This window comes from Fundulus heteroclitus, chromosome 4 (assembly GCF_011125445.2).
Source record: "Fundulus heteroclitus isolate FHET01 chromosome 4, MU-UCD_Fhet_4.1, whole genome shotgun sequence".
Lineage (NCBI taxonomy): Eukaryota > Metazoa > Chordata > Actinopteri > Cyprinodontiformes > Fundulidae > Fundulus > Fundulus heteroclitus.
Window position 1 is genome coordinate 20,209,578 of NC_046364.1, and position 22,890 is coordinate 20,232,467.

The window sequence follows — 22,890 nt, forward strand, 5'->3', positions numbered from 1 at the left end:
TTTCCTAATGATATTAACCCAATGAACACATATTATTTATAATACATGTTCTAATTGTGTGCGCTATTTCTTGTTTCATCCATGCAGTTATTTCAGATTCTTTGTATACGGCTGGTAAATGCTGAACTATTACAGATAGGTTTTCTTTAGGCATGTACCTGGCATATACACATTTCCAATTTTCTTTCAGCTCTGCCTTTTTTTACTTTTTATTTGTGTTGCTAGTTGCCTATACTTGAACGTAACTCTACAGAAAAGGGGACAGAAAGCGACGGGGTGAGAAAGGCAATAAATTGCCTGGGGCCAAGAGTTAAACCCGGGACTACTGCATCAACACTGACAGCTTCTATGTACGGTGTGCCTCCTTCACTGCTGAGCAAGGCGGCACCCAGGATGTTTTCAATTCTTATTCTAAATACTAAAACACAGAGCATAGGACACATATCCTGCAGGTTTTTTGGCAGGGGTCATAGTTTGAATCCAATAAAAAAAAGGATCATTCGAGTGTCCCTATTTTATGTTTCAAAGCTCATGTCCATTACATATCTGATTTATATTGAACTCCAAAAGTGCATTGAAGTAGCTGTTGATTATTTCATTCATGCATAGACTATAATAGTGGGAGTTCTCACTTTGTATTACATTTAATGCCTAAAGGGAAATATCCTTCTTTCAACATTTGACTTGTTGACCAGTAATTAATGGAATAGCTTGTATTGTCATTATATGGCATATAGTGAAAGATATGTATATACAGCATATGCATCTCCTGCTACACATCAATATATAAACAATAGCTCAGTAAGATAATATAAAAGAAAAGATTAACATGATCGATAAGATATAGATAGGACAGGCATATTATAGCCACATCTTGGAATCTAGCCGCAGTAGCAAGGAATGAAGATAGTGAAAAATTGACAGTTATTGGATCTCCTGGTATCATTGAACTGAGGATCCCTTGCCCACTTTAACAAAATATGGCAAAGAGTAAAGGATATTCATTTTAGACCAACAATTTGTACTTGCTTTCATTTTTCTTCACACTTGTGTATTCACCATAAACCTATCTCACACTTTTATTTAAAAACTAGAGCTTAATTTTCATATAATGTGGTGAAATCATCTGGCTAGGGTGCATTTAGATTGGGTGGCTTTTTATCATATTGGGTTTAAAAGGCTATAAGATGTTTTTCTTTAACAAATTGAGGACAGAAAAGTTAACCACTCTGCATTTTGTCATCAGGTTTTATGAAGGCACAAAATGACCAACCTAACATCTATGATTAGTTAATTGATTCTAAATAGACTAGCTGAGTGCTCAGTGTAATCTAATCACCTCAGTAAACAGAATAATGCATTATTAGCATATTTATTTAATCCTGACAGAAAAGCTTGTTGAATTGCAGTAATAATATGAGGAAAGAGAAGCCCATCTAAAATTCTCAAAGGCTTTATTAATGAGTTCAAAGTTCTTTTACATTAATATTGAACTAATAAGACAATTGAGAGGACTGAGAAGACAGAAAACAAAAAAGGTCTAAAAATTTATATATTTATGTTGTCATTTAGTGTTTCTGGTGAAAATTTGCTGTCATTGTGAAGCATGACAAATACAAAAAAAGTGAAAAAAAAATAATAACAACTGGAATTCAGTTTCTTGCAGTTGAAAAGGTTTCACTCCTCATCCGAAGAGCTTTCTCAGTTCGAAGCTAGTGAGGGAGAAGTTCCAAGCTTTTAAGCTGTAGGAAAGTGCCAGTCTGCATTTGGAAATACACTATAGTAGATTGGCCTAACAATAGGAAGTTGTTAGTGCTCACAGAGAGATGTTTGATCGCATGCAAGACGGTGTGAATTGTTCTGAAACTTACTGGGCAGCAGGTTTAATGCTGGACTGTATGTTTTTTGAAATCTGAGACCTCGTCCTCCGTTTAGAGATGTTTTCTCTCGTTGGACATAAATGGTCTCCTTCACCATTTACGTGAAGGAACCAATTCACTTTTTCTTGCATGTGACCAAACCTCTCAGTGAGCCAGGCCAACAACAGCTCTAACAACACCCTATTGTTAGGGGAGGCCGATGGGAATTTACAAAGCAGAAGGGCACTTTCCTACAGCTTTAAAAACTTGGAACTTCTCCCTTAATAACTTTGAATTCAGAAACCTCTTCTTACGAAAATGTTCCCTTGTTCCCTTTGGTTGCTGCTTCTTCATTAGCATCTGAGGAGCTTTCAGGACCTACATGAACTAAAAAAAAAAGAGTACATAGCATAAGATGAGCCTGCTTGTTTACAAAGCCGGAAATCTCAATGGTCATTGCCAATGGTTAAAACAGTGACACCGAGTGTGGTCATTTTCTGCTACAGCAGTGTAAAATATTACTGATTGTTCCTTCAATATCCCCTTATGGTACTTAAGAGGTTCAAGGCTGCTGCATGAGTTTCTCCAGCTGCAACAATTGCAGGGATGGGATTGACTGCCAATACGCCGCTCCACAGAGACAAGCTCAGTTATATGTTTACTTTATGAGATGTCTGTCTAGACACATAGGTTATGGAGGGACACCGGAACTGCTGAAAGAAGAATGCTCGTAAACACCTATTTTACCGCAGTTACTTTCCTATCAGTTGTGGTTGTTTTTCTGAACAATTAATTCAACAACGCCTTTGTCATAGTTCTGATCTTTCTATTTCATCCTACATTCATGTTGCAGTAAACATTTTTTGTGTACCTTCGTGCTATTTACCTGAGCCTCTCATCTGAGATCAGCTGAAAATAGCCATTGTCCTTTCTGCTCAGAGACATGTAGGCAGGACAGAGGGTTAATGTATTGGCAGTTGTATGGTTTAATCTGCCCACCTCTGTTATATAAAGCATCATCCTTCTGGTCTAAATAAATAACTCTTTCAGGCTCTGGTCTTCTATTAAGGTTTATTTTGGGCTCTCATAAAATTCTGTTATGCCACCGAGGTTACCTCATGATGACAGCTATGATGCTTTGACAGGAGCTGTTAGGAAATTAAATAAGGCAACAAAAAGGCCCTCAAATGCCACCCGAGTTCATTAGTGATGAAAGAATCCGGTGTATTTAAAAGATATCAAGAAGTCTGTTGTATCTTATATAGTATTTACTTGTCACATAAAAGTATGAGTTTATAAAACACAAACTAATAATAAACTAATCTGTTTATGGCCCTTTAGAACTTACAGTGCCAATTAAGTATAACTAAAGCTGTTGTCATTTTTATTTCGTCCTGTTATAAAAACATGTAACGTGGGTCTAAATATGAAAAAATAAAGTTTATTTTTGGAATGTCAAGTCCTGTCTTCAAAGACTGTGTAACTTTTGATCTTCTTTCATTGGGTATAGTGTGTTCGTATTAGGATGAAGGGACATGTTGAACCATGTCATGGAAGCTTATGTAACCTTTGCTATGAAGTTATTGTCTCATCTATTTTTTTTTTTAAGGGTCACATAGCCGTTACATGTTTAGACAAGAGTATGTTATTGAGAAATTCAATTGCATTATTGATTTGACATAATGCATTTAGTTAATTATCTCATAAAATTATTGCAGTCGAATGATCTGAGATATTTCATTCACTATTTCAGAGCCTTAGCTTGAGAAAAACAGATGTTAGTCTGTTTTTTTCAGGCCAATACGTTTGCAATATGCCATGTGATAGACTGGCGACCTGTCCAGGGTGTACTCCGCCTCTCGTCCATTGACAGCTGGAGATAGGCACCAGCACCCCTCACGATCCCACAAGGGATAGAAGTGTTAGAAATCGGATGGATGGATGTTTGTAAAAATACTTCTTAAAACCTGTCTAACATAAGTCTCAGGTTGACTAAGTTAGGCAAAGGCCTGTACAGGAGTGGTTTCTAAAATATATGTAAAATCACACACTGATAGGCTTTTATTTACAAAACTTAAAACTATTTAATAACTGTTTCAAATAAAAATTGTTGTTGTGTTGACTGTCATACAACCTATCATAGAAAGGACAAGGTTAGCTGTTATTTTCTCAGTAAGTGCCTCTTGCCTCAGTTAATTAGACATAGTAGCTATGGGTTATGTAAAATGTCTCCTTCATTAAGAACTCCAGTGGTATTAATCTGCTTTTCACTTTGAGAGAAAATAACAGTATGGACTTAAATTTTGAAGAAGGTGCTCATTACTTTGTGCCTGAGTGCCCAGCTCAATATGTGGGAATAGGGCTGGACGATAATTCAGTTTTAATATATATCGATCGATAGACTTATATCAATGATAGAAAAAAGGGTCAGTAAAAAGTTCAATAGAAAAACAGTTTTCCCTCCTTTTGCTTTCTAGCCATGTAGGTTAATATTACAGTCATTACATCCTCCCAACCAATCCCAAATGCAGACCAAGGAATGCTCCGTCACCAAGCCCCGCCCCTTCAAAAAGTTCAGAGATATGCATTCTTTCTTCTTTTTAAAAAAAACTTGCAGTTTTGGTAAATAGTTGGTTGAATAAAGTGTTCTGTATCTAAAAATAGGTTGCTAAGCAACAGCATCAAATGGTCAGGGTTAAACTTAAAATATATGTTTTGAATTTGTTGATAATTATTGATATCGATCATTATGATTTCTATTTTATCTATATGCGTTTTTCTATATCGTCCAGCTGTATGTGGGAGTTCCAACCTTGAAAATATCATTCCTCCTAAGATTCTAAAAGGGAATTTGGGATGGTGCTAAATATTAGATATTAAAATAATTTAACATCTATGCAAGAATCTTTGTTTATAAATATATATGGTAATTGTTAAATCACTTTGTCATTTGGTAGACAGTAGCTAATTACTGTTTATGTAACATGTCATAATTTAATGAGTTCAGAGTTAAAAGAGCAATAAGCGATATTTCACCTCTAGGTGGTGCTTGAGCAGTGTCTGTAAACCATAACCACGCCTCCCTCTAACTTCACTCCAGCTGCAACCTGGGCCCTTCTGTCCCCTCCCCTTCTCAGCCATTACCTCCTATGTGCATATTTGTAAAAGATAACACAGCAAAACAGCATGAGTAGCTCATAACTTTATTATGCTGTTAGCAAGAGAACATTTTGATCTGCTGGGCGTACCCTCTGTATTGTTGCTCCAATTCTCCGCTGCTCTGTCGTTTTAGGGCATGGAGGGGCTAAGCCCTGAGTGACAGCTGTTCACGTGCACGCGCGGCCTGTCCGAATATGTAAACAAGAGACTGGAGAACAACACAGAGAGATGCTGTGTGACGCCATACCATACCATAACCAACATGTTTTCTTCCTATAAATAGCATTTTATGTCAAGATGACATATCTCAAGGTAATCAGATCGTCAAATTGTAGATCGGATGTAATATAAAAAAAGACAGATATCTCTAGAAAATAGGAAAATTGTTTATGGACAGTTATGTCACGTTCATTGAATGAAAAATCACCCAAATCGAAAAGCCTTGCTTCTCTGGACAGAGGAAGTCACGTTCTACAGAGCATGTTTACATAAGGCTTTACAGATTCTTTCTTTTTTTTTTCTTGAAAGAAATAAATACTCACATTTTGCACCCTAAATACGAGATCATTACACTTGTTTAGATCTGCAGTTTTGCAGTGCATGCACACTGCTTACTGCAAATGCATACTAAATACAGCTATGCATAATACACACCCTAAAAATAGATGAGTAGAATACTAATTGGTGATATGGCCTAGCTATGGTGGGTGTTAATTGCAGTCATAATGTTTACAGCACATGGAATTAATAATATCTTTACTGAGAGTAATTGAGCCTGCTTTGGGCTGAACATGTGATGAAAACAATCACTCCGGTTCTCCTCACAAAGGAGCAACCAGTTGAGTACGTGATGGTTGGGGCTTTGAACAGACCTGCCTGACACACATCAATGAGCTAGGTCCTCTGTGGGGCTAAGGACAGGCAATAATTAATCCTCCCTGACATCATCATCCTCAGTGTCACCTAGCAACTGTCCACTTACAGAAGCCCAGCACAAGCCTATCAGGGGCAGTCCGGAGTGGGGGCGCTAGCTGGCTACAATGCAAATGCCATTATCATCAAAGTGATGCTGTAAACCATTTCCACTTCTGGAACAGTATTTATCTCATTGAAATTAGGGGATATTTTTAAATATATATACAACATTGCATTATTTAACAGAGATCTAGTTGTCTTTCAAATCCAGGGTTTTACATGTCAGGTAGAATGTTTTTCTGAAACGCATCTAACCTCAGTTGATCAAGATTAAGAAAAAGCTGTGTAAAAAAAAAAAAAACATAGTACTACCCTGAGCTCTACAATCACACGCAGCTGATTATCTTATTATCAACAACGGTTACTACCTCTGTAGAAGCTGGAGTTTTGACCATTTACTGGTCTGGATCATAAAGATGGGTTTTAACAGAATTCTACAAAGGAAGTCATCAGCGATGCCCTTGGAGAAGAAACGGTTGCTGCACGTCAATCTTCGCCTTTCTAAACTATTTAAACTCCATCCTTCCACAGTGAGAAAATCTTATTCACAACCGGAAAATATTAGGAGAGTTGCCAGTCTCCCAGGTGTGGAGGACCCTGCACATCCATCCAAAGATAAGACTGTGGAATTCTCACATAATTAGCAAAAAGGCCAAGAGCTGCACCTCAGTGTCTACAGGCATCGGTTAGCAAGCTAAATTTTAAGGTTAATGGCAATTTCTGAAAAGACTAAACAGGTACGTTCTGCATGTACAGTTGCCTTTGAATGATCCACTTCACCTAAGGAGCAATTTCTTTTTGACAGATGTGACTAAAATGGAAAAATTTGACCAAAATGCACAGTACCATGTTTGGCGAGAACTAAACATAGCACATGAGCACAGACGCCTCATATCAACTGTCAGGCACGGTGGTGGAGGGGTGATGATTTACAGCTACCAGAGCTGGGCACGTGTCATCAAACATTACATACAAGGTCATATGTCTGACAGCTAAAGCTTAGCCAGCTTCATGGACAAAAAAAACCAAACCCAAACGTCATATTAAATTTACAACAAAATGGCTGAAAAAGAAGCACAGAAAAAACACACACAACTACATGTTATGATAACCTTGTCAAAGTCCAGTCTTTGACCTGTTTAAAATGCTGTGGCATCTTTTTCAAATATGATTAAACCCTAAAGAAAGTAGTAAAGTAGTAAAAGCATATGGTTTAAAATTATTATTATTATTATTTTACAAACTGCTTTTTCTTTATACTTAGTTGTTTTAAATTATTTTAGAACATGATAAACAACTTGAGTAATTATGTATTTTCTGATACATTCTATTCCTCCAATTCCACCTCTGAATTAAGCATGCCACCACAGCAGAACACCTAAAAATGCAGCGGTGACTCATCTGATCTTCTCCTGTGAATCACATCTTCTGTTTTTATCAGAATCAACATGCACGAATATCTTGAGTCCCCCATAACTGTGCCGATCGTTCAGGGAATGAAGAGAACATAGAGACAAAGCACATACCCAACATTTGTTTTTTTTCCCCCCACTCCTGTGTAAGCAAATCCATCTTCAGGCAGGGAAAATTAAAGCAAAGGCGGCATTTAAATAACTTTCATTAGATGTTGTTGAGCTCCATTAGCTTCACCAATCACCTGAACAGATATAAAGACAAGCAATAGGTTTCTGTTTTTTTTTTTTTTCTTAAGTCCACGTGTATTGCCCAAAAAAAGCGTGACCAACCAGAGAATATTACTCACAGACCGAGATGCCAGAAAACGTCTTGTATGGCAGCTCTGCCTAACTAGTATTTTCTGCCTCAGTAACAGGCAAGATTAAGTTGTCAAATAAATAATACTGCTTTTTTTGCTATCCACATTATACAACACACCACAATCCCAAACACATACACTCACTCGCATCGAGCAGAAGGCACCCACAGCCAAAAAGAGTCAAGACTGTCCACAGACCAGGAGACGTTCTGAAGTACAGTGGCTACTTGCTGAGGTTACAGTTGACATACTGTATCTGAGCTTTCTGACATGTTGTATTGGCCTGCCAGAAGTAGCCCTCAGAAGATGGCCACACTGTGGTCATAAAGGGATTAAAATGGTTCGGGTTTTAAACCGTGTTTAATTGATACTAAAGGGCCAAAATTATGCAGGAAAAAGTGAGCTTGTGTGAATTGCTTCAGATCTTATTCTGCATATCATGGTTGTAAAAAGGGACTTTTTTTCGGCTGTCAGCTCATTCTCCTCTGGCCTCAACAAGACATTTTCAGCCACAAATACCGCCGCTCCTATTTGCCTGAAAGATGGCTGTCATGAAAACCCCACATAGACGGTTTTTGAACTTCTCACACCAGCCTGTCTGGCTCCAACAACTGAGCCATATCTGTCTGTATATATGCATAGTATACAGATAGTATAACATGTACATTTACAAAGTTTATATTATGTGTGTGTGTGTGTGTGTATGTGTGTGTATGTGTGTGTGTATTACTTTCCTCTCGTTTGTCATCTTGTCTGTTGCCATTGCCCCCCCATATCCCCTTCCCCCCTCCTCTTTTCTCCGCTTGACATCTTTGTCTCTTTGTAGTTGTTGCAGCCCGTCCTCTTAATTACAACCACAGGAATGTCCCTTGTGCCATTTCTTCTAGAAAACTGCATGGACACCGTAAGGCAACCAGACCCACCACACTGTTTGCTTACGCTGCCACAGGACACGCAACAGAAAGATCAACAACTGGAAACTGCTCATGGCGGCGTGCTCAGGTAAAAGAAGGTGATGGAGTTGTGCGTGTTTACTGCTGGAAAATTGGGGAATAACAGCCTGTCATACAGAGACACATCAGCCTTTGTTAAAGAAATTACTTTGCTCTTCACCCAGCTCTCTGAAGCTCGGCCTCATGCACAAATTGTCCATTTGGCGAGTGCAGTCTAAATGGAACTGCGTCTTCGCCATGTTGCTCCGCCACAGCACAAAGAAGCCGGGGCAGATAGGAATCCAATTATCCAAGGCGTATAATGGATGTCTCATTTAAGATGTGCGGCTGTTGCAGCAGTAATGGCAATGGCACAATTTTCCCAAAGCCTGTCTCTTATCAAGTGCATCATGGTCTGTTCAACACTAACTCATATACGTCCATGTACTGTGAGCTGTCAAACTCCGCAGATCATAATAAATCTTTTGAAGGCACAGAAAACATGGTTTAAAATAGAGCGTTTACTCACATGTAGCGTAGGTGTGGGTTCTGAGAAAACGCTCGAGGCTGGATCACCCTCAGATTACAATTCATGATGGTCCTGAAGAATAAAATGATAAAATATAGTTGTTGTTTTTTTTTTTTTATAAATATGAACATAGTCAACTTCAAGCACAGATACTCATTATGTCACTATAATGCAGACAGCACAAGGACAATTGCATTTCCCATCCCTTGTCTGGATTTTCTTCCATTGTTCTTTTCTTTCTAGTTTTGAAATAACGTTTTAAAAATACTTTCAGGCTGTTCAATTTGAAGCCATACACACTTTGATCTGCTGCAGAAATGCAGTGTAGAGAACAGTTCTCCATCTTTTCGTCTTCTTCCCATCCAAGTCTCCATCTGCATGCGTTGTTTGGGGTAGTATATTTCCACCTTATCTGCATAAAATGCCATGGCTTCAGAAGAGATTCACTAGATTAGCAACTTTTTCTGGAACAGAAGCAGGAAGCACTCCTTTACTTTTACAACTGAAATTACTGTATATAAGCCATAGTCTGTGCTGGTCTACTGTCTGCCCCCCACAACAACCCCCTGCTCTGCTGCAATCATGTCTCACCTGCTTCCTGCTATTTAAGCTCTCCACAGCCTTCATGTCAGTGCCAGATTATTAAAATGTATTGCTATGCTATGTTTTCCTTGCTCAATCATCACGTTTTAACCTTGATTCTGTTTCCTGGATTTCCCTACCTTGCCTCGACCTAGGAGCTTTACCAAGCCTTTGGATTTGCCAGCCCATCCCTGACCACCTGTGCATGAATGCCAGGTTGTTCCAGCTTGCTTCGGCAGAGGTTCCCTGCCCGAATTAACTTTTACAAATCCAACTGTGTGTGGCTGAATTTCGGGGTCTTCTGTCTGGCTTTTCACAATATAATTGATATCAATATTTTTGCAAACTTTTGTCGATAAAGTGATATATTTCATAGTAGTTTTACCAGTTGCTTTTAGAAACTATTTTGTAAACAATTTGTCACTTTATAATAACTCAACTAGCCATTCCAAGAATCTCTAACTACCACTGTTTAAAACACCACCGTTTTCTTTTAAGTACCTAAAAGATCCTTTATTGTCAAAGTTATTTTCTTCATTTGAATGGGGGCAAAACATTTTATATAATAATGTTTCAATTAAGTGCTTAATGCATATATTTTATTTATACTCCATCTCTATGTATTGTTAACCTACTGTTTATCTTTATTACTTGGTATAGTTCATATAAACCAGAACTGGTTTCTACCATCTCATCACATTCATTATCTATTTTATGCCTTTAACATTGTGATCTTTTTTAAACATTTTTTTTTTTTTTTTTTTTGCATTTTTATGTTCGTAAACTAATAAAATAAATCAGAATGTGTCCGCCCAGCAGGGCTAAGGACCAAAGGAAAATTCACTTTGAAGCAGCCTTAGATGTAATATTTGATAACTTCCATGCATCAACCGTGCAAACTAATTGAAAATTCTGGTTGGAGGAGAAGTGGCTCTGTCATTGTGCGAACTTGTATAGAAGTGAAATAGTAATGAAATTAAACTAATCCTCAGACTGTCAGAAGAGCCCCAATGGAATTCCCTCAGGGGCTCCTGGAATTCCCAGTGCCGCAGTAGGGGAAGCACTGTTCTGAATTACAATTGTAATGACTTCTAATCTTGTAATCACAGATGCCTCATTCCAAAGAAGTCCTTGACATCCCTGACATCAGCGAGCGCCTCATAAAGCACCGAGCTGATTACACCCAGCTGTTGGTGCCAATTACCTCCCAAAAATCCCATCACGCCATTGTGGCATTTGATGGAGATTTGCCATCACATAAACGTTCCAGAGGTCATTAAGTAGGTTTTAAAGGATCTCTTACAGTACATCCCACAGTGAAAATATCTGTCTGTTTATGACCTTTAAAAAATGTGCAACTACTCTATGTCTAAAGGATAGGGGTACTGGGAACCTTTGCAGTTTTACATTTTCAATAACAATATAAATGTTAGGTAATTAACTATCAATGCCAATTTAAAATATATTTATAACATTTGCATTACATTTGAGGACTTAAATGGTTTCAAATGAATGACCACTTTGAGTAAAAGAGATTGGGAATATCTGGATGCTGGGGCTCTCTCTTCAAAAAAAAAATGAAAATTTACTGTAAACTTTTAGAAACCGCTGAGACAAGACACAGGCTGGTTACCGGTCTTAAGGTATGCACTGATTTTAAGATCCATAGTCCTTTTTTTGTTTTGTCTTTTTTTTTTTTTTTTACAAATTGCAAAGAAAGTTCTGGAGTTCGCGCCCCTACCTGTTTTTGGTCACATGTTTCTTTCTTACAAGAGGAAGGAAAGTGTTGGAGTGGAAACCATAGTGAAATCTTAAGGACCACTGAAGATGACTATTATTAAAAGTAACAATTCCTTTTTAGCTAGCCTTCTAACTCGCATGTTTGCTCAGACTGTAGTCTGGCCGGCTAAGCTAATAGCCCAGGTAATCAACCACGTAATACCATCTTATTAGACTGTCCATTTAACTCTATAAAGAGCAGAATGACAACAATCAACATTAGGCAGATTTACTTAAAAGAATTCTCTTAAATTCAGTTTGTGGCCCATTACGTTAGCGGTGGATTTAAATGTGGTGCAGGATGAGAGGCTCATCCAGCGTAGTTACTGCAATGACCACAAATTAATTCATGAGAAGAAAATATTACATTCAGTAGCCAGCCTGTTTTCCGCAGTTTAGTAATGATACAGATCATGGCATGCCAACTAGTAATTTCCTTCTAGGATTATTAAAGTATTTCTGATTCTGATACTGATTTAAAACAGCATTGACCCAATAAGAATTATAGATGGCTTGCTTTTAATTTTTGCACCATGATAGTCTGTGTTTTTCATGACCATACATATTTCGCTACAAAGCTAAAGTTGACATTCTTGTAAGTATAGTTTCCTAATCATAATTTGAATGGAAAATCATAGCAGAGGTTCCAGGATAGGTTGTGCTGTCTTTACTCCCTTCAGCTGGAGAAAACTCAGGGTCTGGGCTTAAACTGTATAAACAGAATAACAGAAATGCTTGCAGGTTGGAAACTAAGTATTCTTTGAATATTTTTTGTGTCCCTTTTCTCTCTTCTTACCCTCAGCTGATCAAAGCAGACACAACCGCTTAATGATTCTGGGTCTCCTGAATGCCCCTTCCTGTTAAGGTAAAGTTTTCTACAATGTCAATTTCTAAAATTAATAGTCAGTGCAACCAGTTGTTTCTTTTTGTCGACAAATTCACACTCTTTACTGCAGTGTTCTAAATTTATCTATATTGAGCTGATTTTAATTTTGTTTTGAAGTGGACTGTACCCAACAAAAGATGAATCTGTAAAATGCCCTTAGATTATCCTTTCTGGTTAATTATCCTAAAAGTTAATAATAATTTACAAGATGTCAGGTATGCGGTTGTTGTTCTGTGCTAGGTAGTGGTGCAGTGCAGTGTTACCTTCTCTCCAGCAGGGCGCAACAGGTGGATGATGGCACAGGTGCACCTGATCTTTTCAAAAGAAGCAGCACATTTAAAGAGGCAGAAGCCAGAGATAAGGCGTCAGAGCATTAGCTCTCCAAAGCGTACCTGGCAAGAGTCAGCTCCAGAGGTGTTCCTGGATCTCCTGGTACATTGTAGCTTCCTCAGCATCACCTGTTACAAGTGGCTGCACCTTCCCGTAGATGCTGCTGACTCCTCCTCACTTTTTTTTTACCAGGTTAGACCTCCATAACGCCTATCATCTTGTTCACACCAGGGAGGGGGACGAATGGAAAACCACCTTCAAAACACCCATGGGGCATTATGAGTATTTTGTCATGCCATTCAGACTCACTAACGCCTCCGCCGTTTTTCAGGCTCTAGTTCATGAGGTTCCCAGGGACTTTCTCCGCAACTATGTATTTTTTTTCACCTTGATGACATTCTGATATTTTCTAAAAAACCTAAAAGTTTGTCAAACCAGAGAAGTGCGAGTTTCATGTACCATCTTCCATCATTCTGGGGTACATTTTTGAGGGAAGACGAGTTAGGACCGACCCCAGTAAAGTCCAGGCAGTTATGGACTAGTCAATTCCCACCAACTGCAAGCAGCTGCAGCGTTTTCTAGGATTTACCAACTTCTACAGACACTTCATTGAGAATTATAGCCTGAACACCCATCTCTCACAGCCCTTATTTCCACCAAGGCCTCATTCTACTGGACCGCTGAGACCGATCAAGCTTTCCAGACCATCAAGAGTTGCTTCACCTCCGCTCCTATCCTCACTCATCCTGATTAACAGCGTCAGTTCACCATCGAAGTGGACGCCTCAGACTCTGGAGTAGGAGCTGTCCTGTTACAGTGCTCCAAAAATTTCAATGATCATCGTCCCTTCGCCTTCTTTTCTCATCACTTCATTCCGACAGAGGAATTATGATGTTGGTGACCGGAAATTCTGGCCATCCAGCTTGCCTTGGAGGAGTGGAGGCATTGGCTGGAGAGCACCCTGCAACCTATCATCATCTGGGCAGACCACAAGAACCAGGCTTATATGTAGCCATCTGAAAGACTCAATCAATGTCAGTCTCGGTGGTCGCTGTTTTTCTCCCTTTTTAACTTCTCCATCTCTTACTATCCAGGTTCCAAAAACGTCGATCCAGATGCCTTGTCTCATCAATTCTCCTCTGAGGAAGAGGACCAGCAACTGACCACCAACATCCCTACCACCTGTATCGTTGGTTCCCTTTCCTGGGATCTGGAGCAGGCCGTTCAACAAGCTCTCACGGACAAACCAGATTCGGGGGGGTGGTCCTCCAGATTGACGCTATGTTCTTTTATCCGTCAGATCGCGGGTCATCCAGTTGGCTCATTCCTCCAAGTTTTCTGGTCACCCTACTTCCAGCAACTCCATTGGCCCGCATCCGCAGATAAGTCTGGTGGCCATCCCTCAATAAGGATGTTCGGGAGTTCATGGCATCCTGTTCTGTTTGTGCCAAACACAAAAATTCCCATAAACCGCCAGCTGGTGTTAGACTGCTCTCCACTCCCAATTGACCCTGGTCTCACATCGCGCTGGATTTCGTCACTGACCTTCCTCCTTCTAAAGGAAAGACTGTCATCCTCCCCATCATCGACAGGTTCTCCAAGGCCTTCCATCTAGTGAGACTTGCCAAGCTTCCCTCTGCATTTGTCATGGTCCGTCTCCTGTTCCACCATGTCTTTCATCTTCATGGAATTCCCTTGGAGATTGTATCTGACCAAGTTCCTCCATGTGTGTCCCAGGTCTAGAGAGATTTCTGCAACACCCTTGGAGCCAAGGTCCAGCTGGTGTTCTGGTTTTCACCCTCAGTCCAATGGCTAATGTAAGAGAATGAACAAGGAACTGGAGGATACACTCTGCTGTCTGTGTGAGTACAACCCTACATCCTGTAGCCAACATTGGTCCTGGGCTGAGTACACTCACAACAGCCACATCTCCGTGGCCACTGGCAGGTCCCCTTTCAATGCATTTCTGGGTTACCAACCATCCCTGTTACCATCCTCCTACCCGTATACCATCCTCCCATCTGTAAAGAGTAATTTCAAGAAATGTAAGATGATTTGGGATCAGACTAAGTCCACCTTGGGCCATACTCATGATCAGAATGAGAAGATGTTGTCAGGTATGCAGCTGTTGTTCTCTGCTGCGTAGTGGTGCGGTGCGGTATTACCTTCTCTCTGCGACAGTGGATGGTGGTACAGGTCCTCCTGATCTTCTCTAAACAAGCAGCACATTTAAGGAGGCAGAAGCCAGAGGTAAGGCGTCAGAGCATTAGCTCTCCCAGGCGTACCTGGCCAGAGTCCGCTCCAGAGGTGTTCCTGGATCTCCTGGTTCATTTTGGCCACTTCAGTGATGCCCATGTCGACACGTTTCTGTGGATCTGCTGCTGTCTCCTCCTGTCAAGTCATCACCTGTCCACCATACTAAGCTCATTACACCGGGGCCGCCTGCCTCCTACCGCCCACGCTCAGCCAGACACAACCGCTGCTGGCATTAACCCTCTTTTGGATTCCTGTCATTCTGCTATCCGTAAGTCAGCCTCTGCTCCACTCAATCACCTCCTGGCTTGTTGTTGGTGCTCACTGCCTTTTCTTTATTCTCCAGTAGGCTTTCTGAGTCCTCCTAGTGCTTGATCCTAGGTCCTGACCACGTATCATAAGTCATTCCTTTAAAAAAAAGATATTTCACTCACTGACTCTCTGTGTTTGTTACTTCTGGGTCAACCATGGAAAACATAAACATGACCCATGGAGTATATTACAGTATGTTGTACATCCCATAAAACAACCCAAAATATAGATTGTGTGCAAATAAAGGTCAGAACTGCTAACCCTGAATTTTTAAAATAAGACATGTCTATAGGGAGTGTAGTACACGATGTAACTCAGGATTCTGTTCACAATCATTGTGGTATGCAGTTGTAAACTGTAGCCCAGAGAGTGGGAGTACAGAATTAACACAAAGCATCCACCAGTAGGAAGAGTACTGAAAAAAGGAGGTGGTGAACTCCTGAAGCTGCGGAGGATGTGTGTGTGTGTGTGTGTGTGTGTGTAAAGCTGTCAACGGTGCCATAGATGGCCTTGCTGGGCTAAGGAAATGTAGCACCCAAACAGAACAATTTGGAGCGAAATGAAGTGCAAAGGAACAAACAAGCAGCAATCAGATTTGGTGGATTTTTTTTGATTCTGTGTAGTCATATCTACTCCACTTTGTCAGGAATCTCTAACACTAGAAAAGCCAAAGAGTCGATTTTACTCCCTCAGGGTTTTCAGCTATGTATAACTCAGTTAAATCGACCCCATGTGGCTCATTCTTTATGACTTTCCTACAAAGAAATATCTTTAGCATTTCTTGGATTATAGGATGTTTGCAAGAGTTTTGACCGTCCATGCTAAGAACTGCCAATGGGTTATTTTGACCTCAAAGGCACAATATAAAAATGAAGAAAATACATTTAAAACTGACGGGGATGTTGCTACAAAAAAGAATAAACTTAACTAATCTTTAAATTTTTGCTGTAGTGACTGAAGGACAATTACAATTAAATGTTTTAACAAAAAAGGTTTACACAGTTAAAAATATGTAAATATGATTTGACTGAGAAATCCAGCATCCAGTCATCCAACCAACACAATCTGGCCATTGCCACTTGCTCAAATTGTTACATTTGCCCCTTTTTCATGCTTCATCAACTTTGAGAGGCAAAATGTTAACTTTCTGTCTTATGAATACCATCCTCTCACAGTTGCCATGATGAAGAGATGACCCGAGCTGTCATAGTAGCTATCAGTGATCATAAAGTAATGTCTTAGTTTTAGCTAAATCTGTTAAAACATGACACACAAAGGTTTTGGTAATTATTTTACTTAAAACTGTTTACTGCTTTGTTTCTGATGATATTTACTACAGTAAGAAAAGTTAAATTATTTGTATTTTATTTCTGCACATACATGTAGTCTAAATCATTGATCCTTAAGTAATCTTACAGCAAAACAACATATTTATTTTTTTCCCAACAAATTTTATTCCACCTAGATGTCATGATTTTCACAGTTAAGGCTCCTATGGTGCTGCATCAAAAGCAACCCCTCGTCGTAGTTCCAGGGGGTAGTAGAAACCTGACTGCTTTAGTGTTAATTAAAGGCGCAATTCAATGTTAATCTAAAAGAAATCCATCTATCCCCCATCCATTTTAGCAACATTGCTACAACTACCCTAATGTGCTGCCCCTTGTGAGAAACAGAAGGAAAATTCAAATGTATGTTTCTTTTCTAAGTGCAGACACTAAGCCCCACTGAAACAGCTGCTCCAACAGCTTTGCTGCAATAAGATGACAACAGCTCTGGGTGGTTCTGTTAGCTTTTCAATTCTGAATGGGGTTTGATATTGGAGAAATAATGTTGAAAATAAAAGTGCAGAATCAATAACAATCATGTTGGATCCGCAGAAGGTTGGGTATAATTTGCCCTGCATTGAGACATAATGTCAGCCTCATATTCTGAAGAGCCGCTCATTCCTTAACGGTGACATCTTTTTTTTTTTTTCTATTTTACTCCTATGAAGACGGTGATGAGGAGGTTGAATGTAAAACGAGCTGACAGTAACTCTTTCCGGCTCCATTCCTCCGCGCTGCTTACAGCCCCAGAACGGCAGCATCACAACAGGCGTGTGGAGGAGCCCCGCGTCCCCCGGATGAGGCAGCAGAGGGAGGCAGCGGTAATGAGAAAAATGCTAATTTAGTGGTGGAGATATTGCACTTGGCCTCCCTGATGAGGGATCAGGGGAGAGGGCAGCGCTGACTGTGGAGGGCAGAGGAGAAGGTGGTTCTTTGAGTAGAGGTGGGGCTGGGATTAGCTGGAAGAAGAGGTCTGAAAAGCAAGTGGCTGGAAAATACGGGCAATGGTGGGTGCAAAGTGAGAAAATAGCATCGCTCTATTTTTAAAACGTGAACAGATTTGCCACGAAGACCCCCAACTGCTCCGGGGACCCTTGATTCAATTTCCACTGATTCCTTTTAGCATTATTTGATCAGCTGCTACACAAAGAAGAGGGGCTTTTGACTGGCAAGAATTAAAAGCTTCTTTAAACTTCAGCTCATGTTAGCGACAGAAATTACCCCTTCACTCAGTCCTGCTCATCCTACATCTTCTCCTTATCAACCATTTTAGTATGTTGTTTTAAATGGGATTACTTCTGTTATCTGCATCATTTAACTTGATTTTATGTGTTTTGCAAAATAATCCATAGAACTTTTTAGACCTTTACATATGTTGCCATGCCACAGCGTTAAACCAAAATGTGTGTTTTTGCATTTCATGTCATAGACCAACATACAGTGGTTCCAGGTGAGGTATGTGGAGAAGGATACATGGTTTTCATTTATTTTACAAATAGATAGCTGGAAAGTGTGGCATGTATAAGTATTCACCCCCACATATAAACTACTACCTTGAAATAAAGTCTAGTTCAACCAACTACCACTAGAAGTCCCCTGGTTATTGAACTTGGTCCACTCGTGTGTGATTTAAGCTCAAAAGAATTTAGCTGTCAAAGGTTTGTCAGAGAGACCCAGTGATCACACAGCATCATAAACAGCAAGGATTGCATCAGACAGTTCAGGGAGAAGGTTGTGCAGAGGTTTAGCTTATAAAACAAGATCCTCAGCTTGGAACATGTCACAGAGTTTTGTCCAATCCATCATCCAAAAATGGAAAGAATATGGAACAACTGCAAAGCCACTAAAGTGAATGTCCAGGCCAAGAGAGCATTAATCAGAGAAGCAGCTAAGACACCAATGGTGATCCCCCCCACCCCCACCCCCCACAAAATGGGATGTTCACTGCTATCCTGACAAAATGTGTCAGAAATCTAGCTTTTGTTGTTTTCTCTCTTATTGCATTGAAACCTGAAATCTGAAGATTACCCAGAAACCCCTTTACAATACATCTGATAATAGTGGTTTCTAACAACTATATAATACATATAGATGTATATAATACATCTATATGTATTATAAGATGCATTATAGATGTATTATATACATCTATAATACATCTTATAATACATCTTATAATAGTGGTTTCTAACAACTATATATATATTTTTTTTCTTTAACATTACCCCACTTTATAAACTGCATTATATTAACAACATTATATAAGGTTTTTAGCCTTACACAACCCTGCAGTCAAAACAAAAGGTGAAACCAAACACAGCACGTTCTCGCTCTGCAAAGATGCAACACGTTGCTTTTACCTAGCCATGGACTTCATCCTTAATAAAATACACAGACCTAAAATAGACGAGCAGAATAATATGGCAAGAAATAATATCAAGCCATTAATATTACGTTTATATTAAGTTTTATGCTCTTTCAGAAGTTTACTATTATTCGTCCACAGACATTTATAACTATGTTACATCGATGCAGTGAAGCCATTGACGTAACATAGATTACAGAGAATCCCTTCCTGTGCTTGGAGCTACAAAGCATTGACTCTGGGAGGATAAAAACAAATACATGCCACACTTTTTAGACTTTTGTATGTTAGAATTTCTGAAAGCCAAGTGTCTGCCTCCATCCACTCCACAATCACCCACTACTTGATCTAAGTCAGTCACATAAAATCCCAACCAGATACACTGAAGATTAACAGCAGTGATCATTCTGCTTCCTTCTTCCTGATCCTGTTACCCCCCTATGCACACCGCCCCGAGCCTCCTTCCCCACAGCAGAAGCATCAACACTCACAATCTCTGTAGTCCGGTGTAGAGCTCCATATCGACGTCTCTCAGAGTCTGCAATCCCGTCCAGTTCTCTATGTGTCTGCGAAGAGCAAGAAAAGGAGGATGGTAAATGAGACATACCTTCTCATCCGAGGAGAAAGGAAAAAACAAACCATGAGACACGATGGGAGGAAAAACTGCTTTTCCAAGTCCCCGGCTGCAAATTAACTGGCTGCGTTTTGTCAAAAGTTTTTAAATCCATATTCATTTAAACTGCAATAATTGGAACAGCTCTGACAGAGTGCTCTCTGCTGCCCTCTGATAGATTTAATTGCCAAGAGGCAGCTTCTGAGGCTTAATCTATGTAAGGGGAAGTAGGAGGGAGGATAGACCAAATAAACACAGCAGATGGCTTCACTTCTGTTAACAATGTCAAACTCCATAGTAAAACTCTTTCTGTGTATTGGTGGGATGAGGAAAGTGCCGTTCATGCCTATAAATTAGCTCCAGGGAAGAGGCTATTTGGAATAAAATGTTTGCTATGATTCTAAGAGGGACAACGTGCATCAGGCGCACGGCCTTTAATGATGAGGAGATATAAAGGTAGACATGGGAAATTGTCTATTGCTTGAGTAAAGAGAAGAAAATGTTCTACCAGGCTTTAGCAAACTGTAATCTTAAATTTAATTCAAAGGCAAGAATTGAACGCTCGTCCCATAGCAGCATTACAGCATATACAGTGTAAACACATTTAGAAGCACTTAAACGATCCGTCTACAAGCATGGTAATATGTGAGCCTGAAGATGGATAATCGGACCACAGCTTGTACTTTTTTGACAGCAGAGTGAAAATTATGTTCTGGCGATTGTTTTTGTCAAAACCCATGTTTCCGTATATGTGCTGGAGCCCGGGCATCTGGTGTTCAGTGATGAAGCAGCAGCTGAGACGTCACATTGTGTTTACGTGAGCCAAGAGCTCTGGAGTGGATCACCTACTTTCAATGGTGAGGTGGATGCAGCCCTTCCAAAACAAACCTCCACTGCTTGAGTTCATATTAGGCTTGTCCTTCAGTTATACTGCACTTTTGTTTTTCTTAAAAAATTAGCTTTACAGTTTCAGTTGTCTTATATCGGTTTTTATGGGTCATTTCTTAATAGGTCACTGGTTTCATGTGTCTTTGGGCCAAATACGTTACAGTGGTTGAAGAAATGTCTTTGGATGTAGTGACATCTGGTGGCACAAACTGCGAATTGCAGTCAAATCCAGATAACCGTACTTGGAGGGCTTCAAAATGTCTATCTGAGAGAATGTGCTTGATGTGATCTTTGTGGCTGCTTTAGGTGAGTGGTTCAAAATAGAGGAGCATGAACAAGTCCTACTTCTTATGCATGCAGTGTAGCATTTCGTTTGTTGTTGAAAAAACACAGACTGTCAATATGATTAAAAACATCACAGGCCTGAATTCCAGTTTAATGGCAGACACATGCATTCAAACAGCTTTTTCTGATTCAGACGGCTTTCTTTTGTATGCACCATATGCACAACACTCTGAGTTAATATAATGTTGTCATCAGTATGAACCCAGAATAACAATTCATGGCATTTTCATTTTCGATACAGAGGCCCTCAGAGTTCCACAAAGACCTGTTAAAATGCCAGGGTTTTGTGAAGTAAGCAATGAAACTAAAAAATAATTATCTCAAAATGTTTAACATAGATAATGTGATAGGTATTCTGTACAGCTCAATTAAGAACAAAGAAAGGTGCAAAAAGTTGCAATAACCTGTTTGCAAGGATGTGTCTTTTTAACGTTTCATGTACATGGCATGGATGTACAGCTTTGAACCTGTGATCCTTATAGTAAATACACCAGAAATTAAAACCTGTGTACCAGGTTCTTGCTTTTACAGGTCCTTAAGTTGTTTATTGTTCTAACACGGCAGTTTAAGGGATAGTATTTAAACTTTTGACCGGCGCTGTGTATCTATGAAAGGCTCTGCACAGAGAACCATTCATGCAAGAACCTTATCTGACTGTTAGAATAGGCTGCCACAGATGCTTTTATAGTCTTTGAAATCTTTCTGAAGGTTCTGGATCCACTCAAGTGTAATGAGATCAGGAAGCAAGAACTAATTGTAGATGCACAGATTAAGAATGATCTCTACTCAGACATATAGAAAAAAACGGATGCAGGGTAATTCTTGGCATTATCAATCTGAGCCGAAGCTGAAGCTCATAAACAAAAGACAGCAGTATTAATCACTGAATCAGTGATAAACAATAGTACTCAAAGCTAGCGTTACACACAGTTGCTTAAAGAGTAGACCGAAGATTTCTTGTGTATACAATCATATAGACAATCATTCTTTCACTGTGGGGGGGGCACTAATAGCAGACCCGGCAGCGCAAATGAAATAAAATGGTGTGGCAGCTAAAAGTGTCACATTCTGGCACTGACAGTGCTCTTGGTGAGATCATATCAGAAAGCAGGAGGGGGGGGGCAGCTTATGTAGGCAGGAGGCAGGGTAATTGATGCAACCTGTAAGCAAAAAAGGCAGATAAATCTCATGAGGATTTATTCGTTCGCTGTAGCTCTTGTTTTCCAGCAGATATGCTGTAGGAGGCTAGAATTCGAATAGGGATTGTATCCACCCTGGGACCTCATCTCATGCAAGCTGGGGATCTAACCAAGAGACCTAAGATTCACGGTGCAAATTCTTCAGATGCAGAGGCCCCAGACTGTTGTAGGAAGTGACACATTTCTGCTTGAATTTTATAGTACCTAGTGTTTGTATGTTGCTCATTATCAAGATCGCCATTTTTTTTATCTCGTACTTTTTCTTCCAGTTCTTTTTTAAACATTCTATTTATGTTAGATCTTCATTAATAAAAATAAATAAATAATGGTTTCATTCCGAAGCCGAAAATGGTCCCTAATGGTGAAGAAAAGTCCCATAAGTTGTACATAAACTTGTTCGCCGAGCAGATGGACACCATTACGTCAAAATACTACCTGCCTAAGAGGAGGTTGAATGGCAACAACAACAGGAACAGCCTCTTCTTTCTCCTCCACTGTAACAATATCGTTTGTGACAACCTAAAACCACAAATTACGGTTCATACAACCAGGCTACAAAAGTTTGGCCAGACTTCAAACTTCCGAACACTATAAACAACAAATGACAACATTAGCTGAACAATTTAAACCCTGGAGACACGCGCGCAAATTTGGAAATATTCCGTTTGATCTCACTCCTGTAGCAACCGTCATGCCGCTCTGACCCCGCTTCACGTTTATGCACAAAGCAGTAGCACATGTTTTCCCAGCATGCTCTGACAGAGCTCCAAACGGGATTCTGTAAT

General features: G+C 39.7%; 1 protein-coding gene across 2 annotated transcripts in view; it reads right to left on the reverse strand.

Moving 5' to 3' along the window:
* ntrk3b (neurotrophic tyrosine kinase, receptor, type 3b) overlaps positions 1-22,890 on the reverse strand; it is a 316,929-nt gene that overhangs the window by 238,163 nt on the left and 55,876 nt on the right. For both annotated transcript variants that reach the window (XM_021307316.2, XM_021307312.2), the window contains exons 2-3: positions 19,552-19,626; positions 9,229-9,300 (exon numbers count right to left, since the gene is read on the reverse strand). In XM_021307316.2, coding sequence (XP_021162991.2) covers positions 9,229-9,300; positions 19,552-19,626 — 147 coding nt within the window. The remainder of the gene's footprint in view (positions 1-9,228; positions 9,301-19,551; positions 19,627-22,890) is intronic.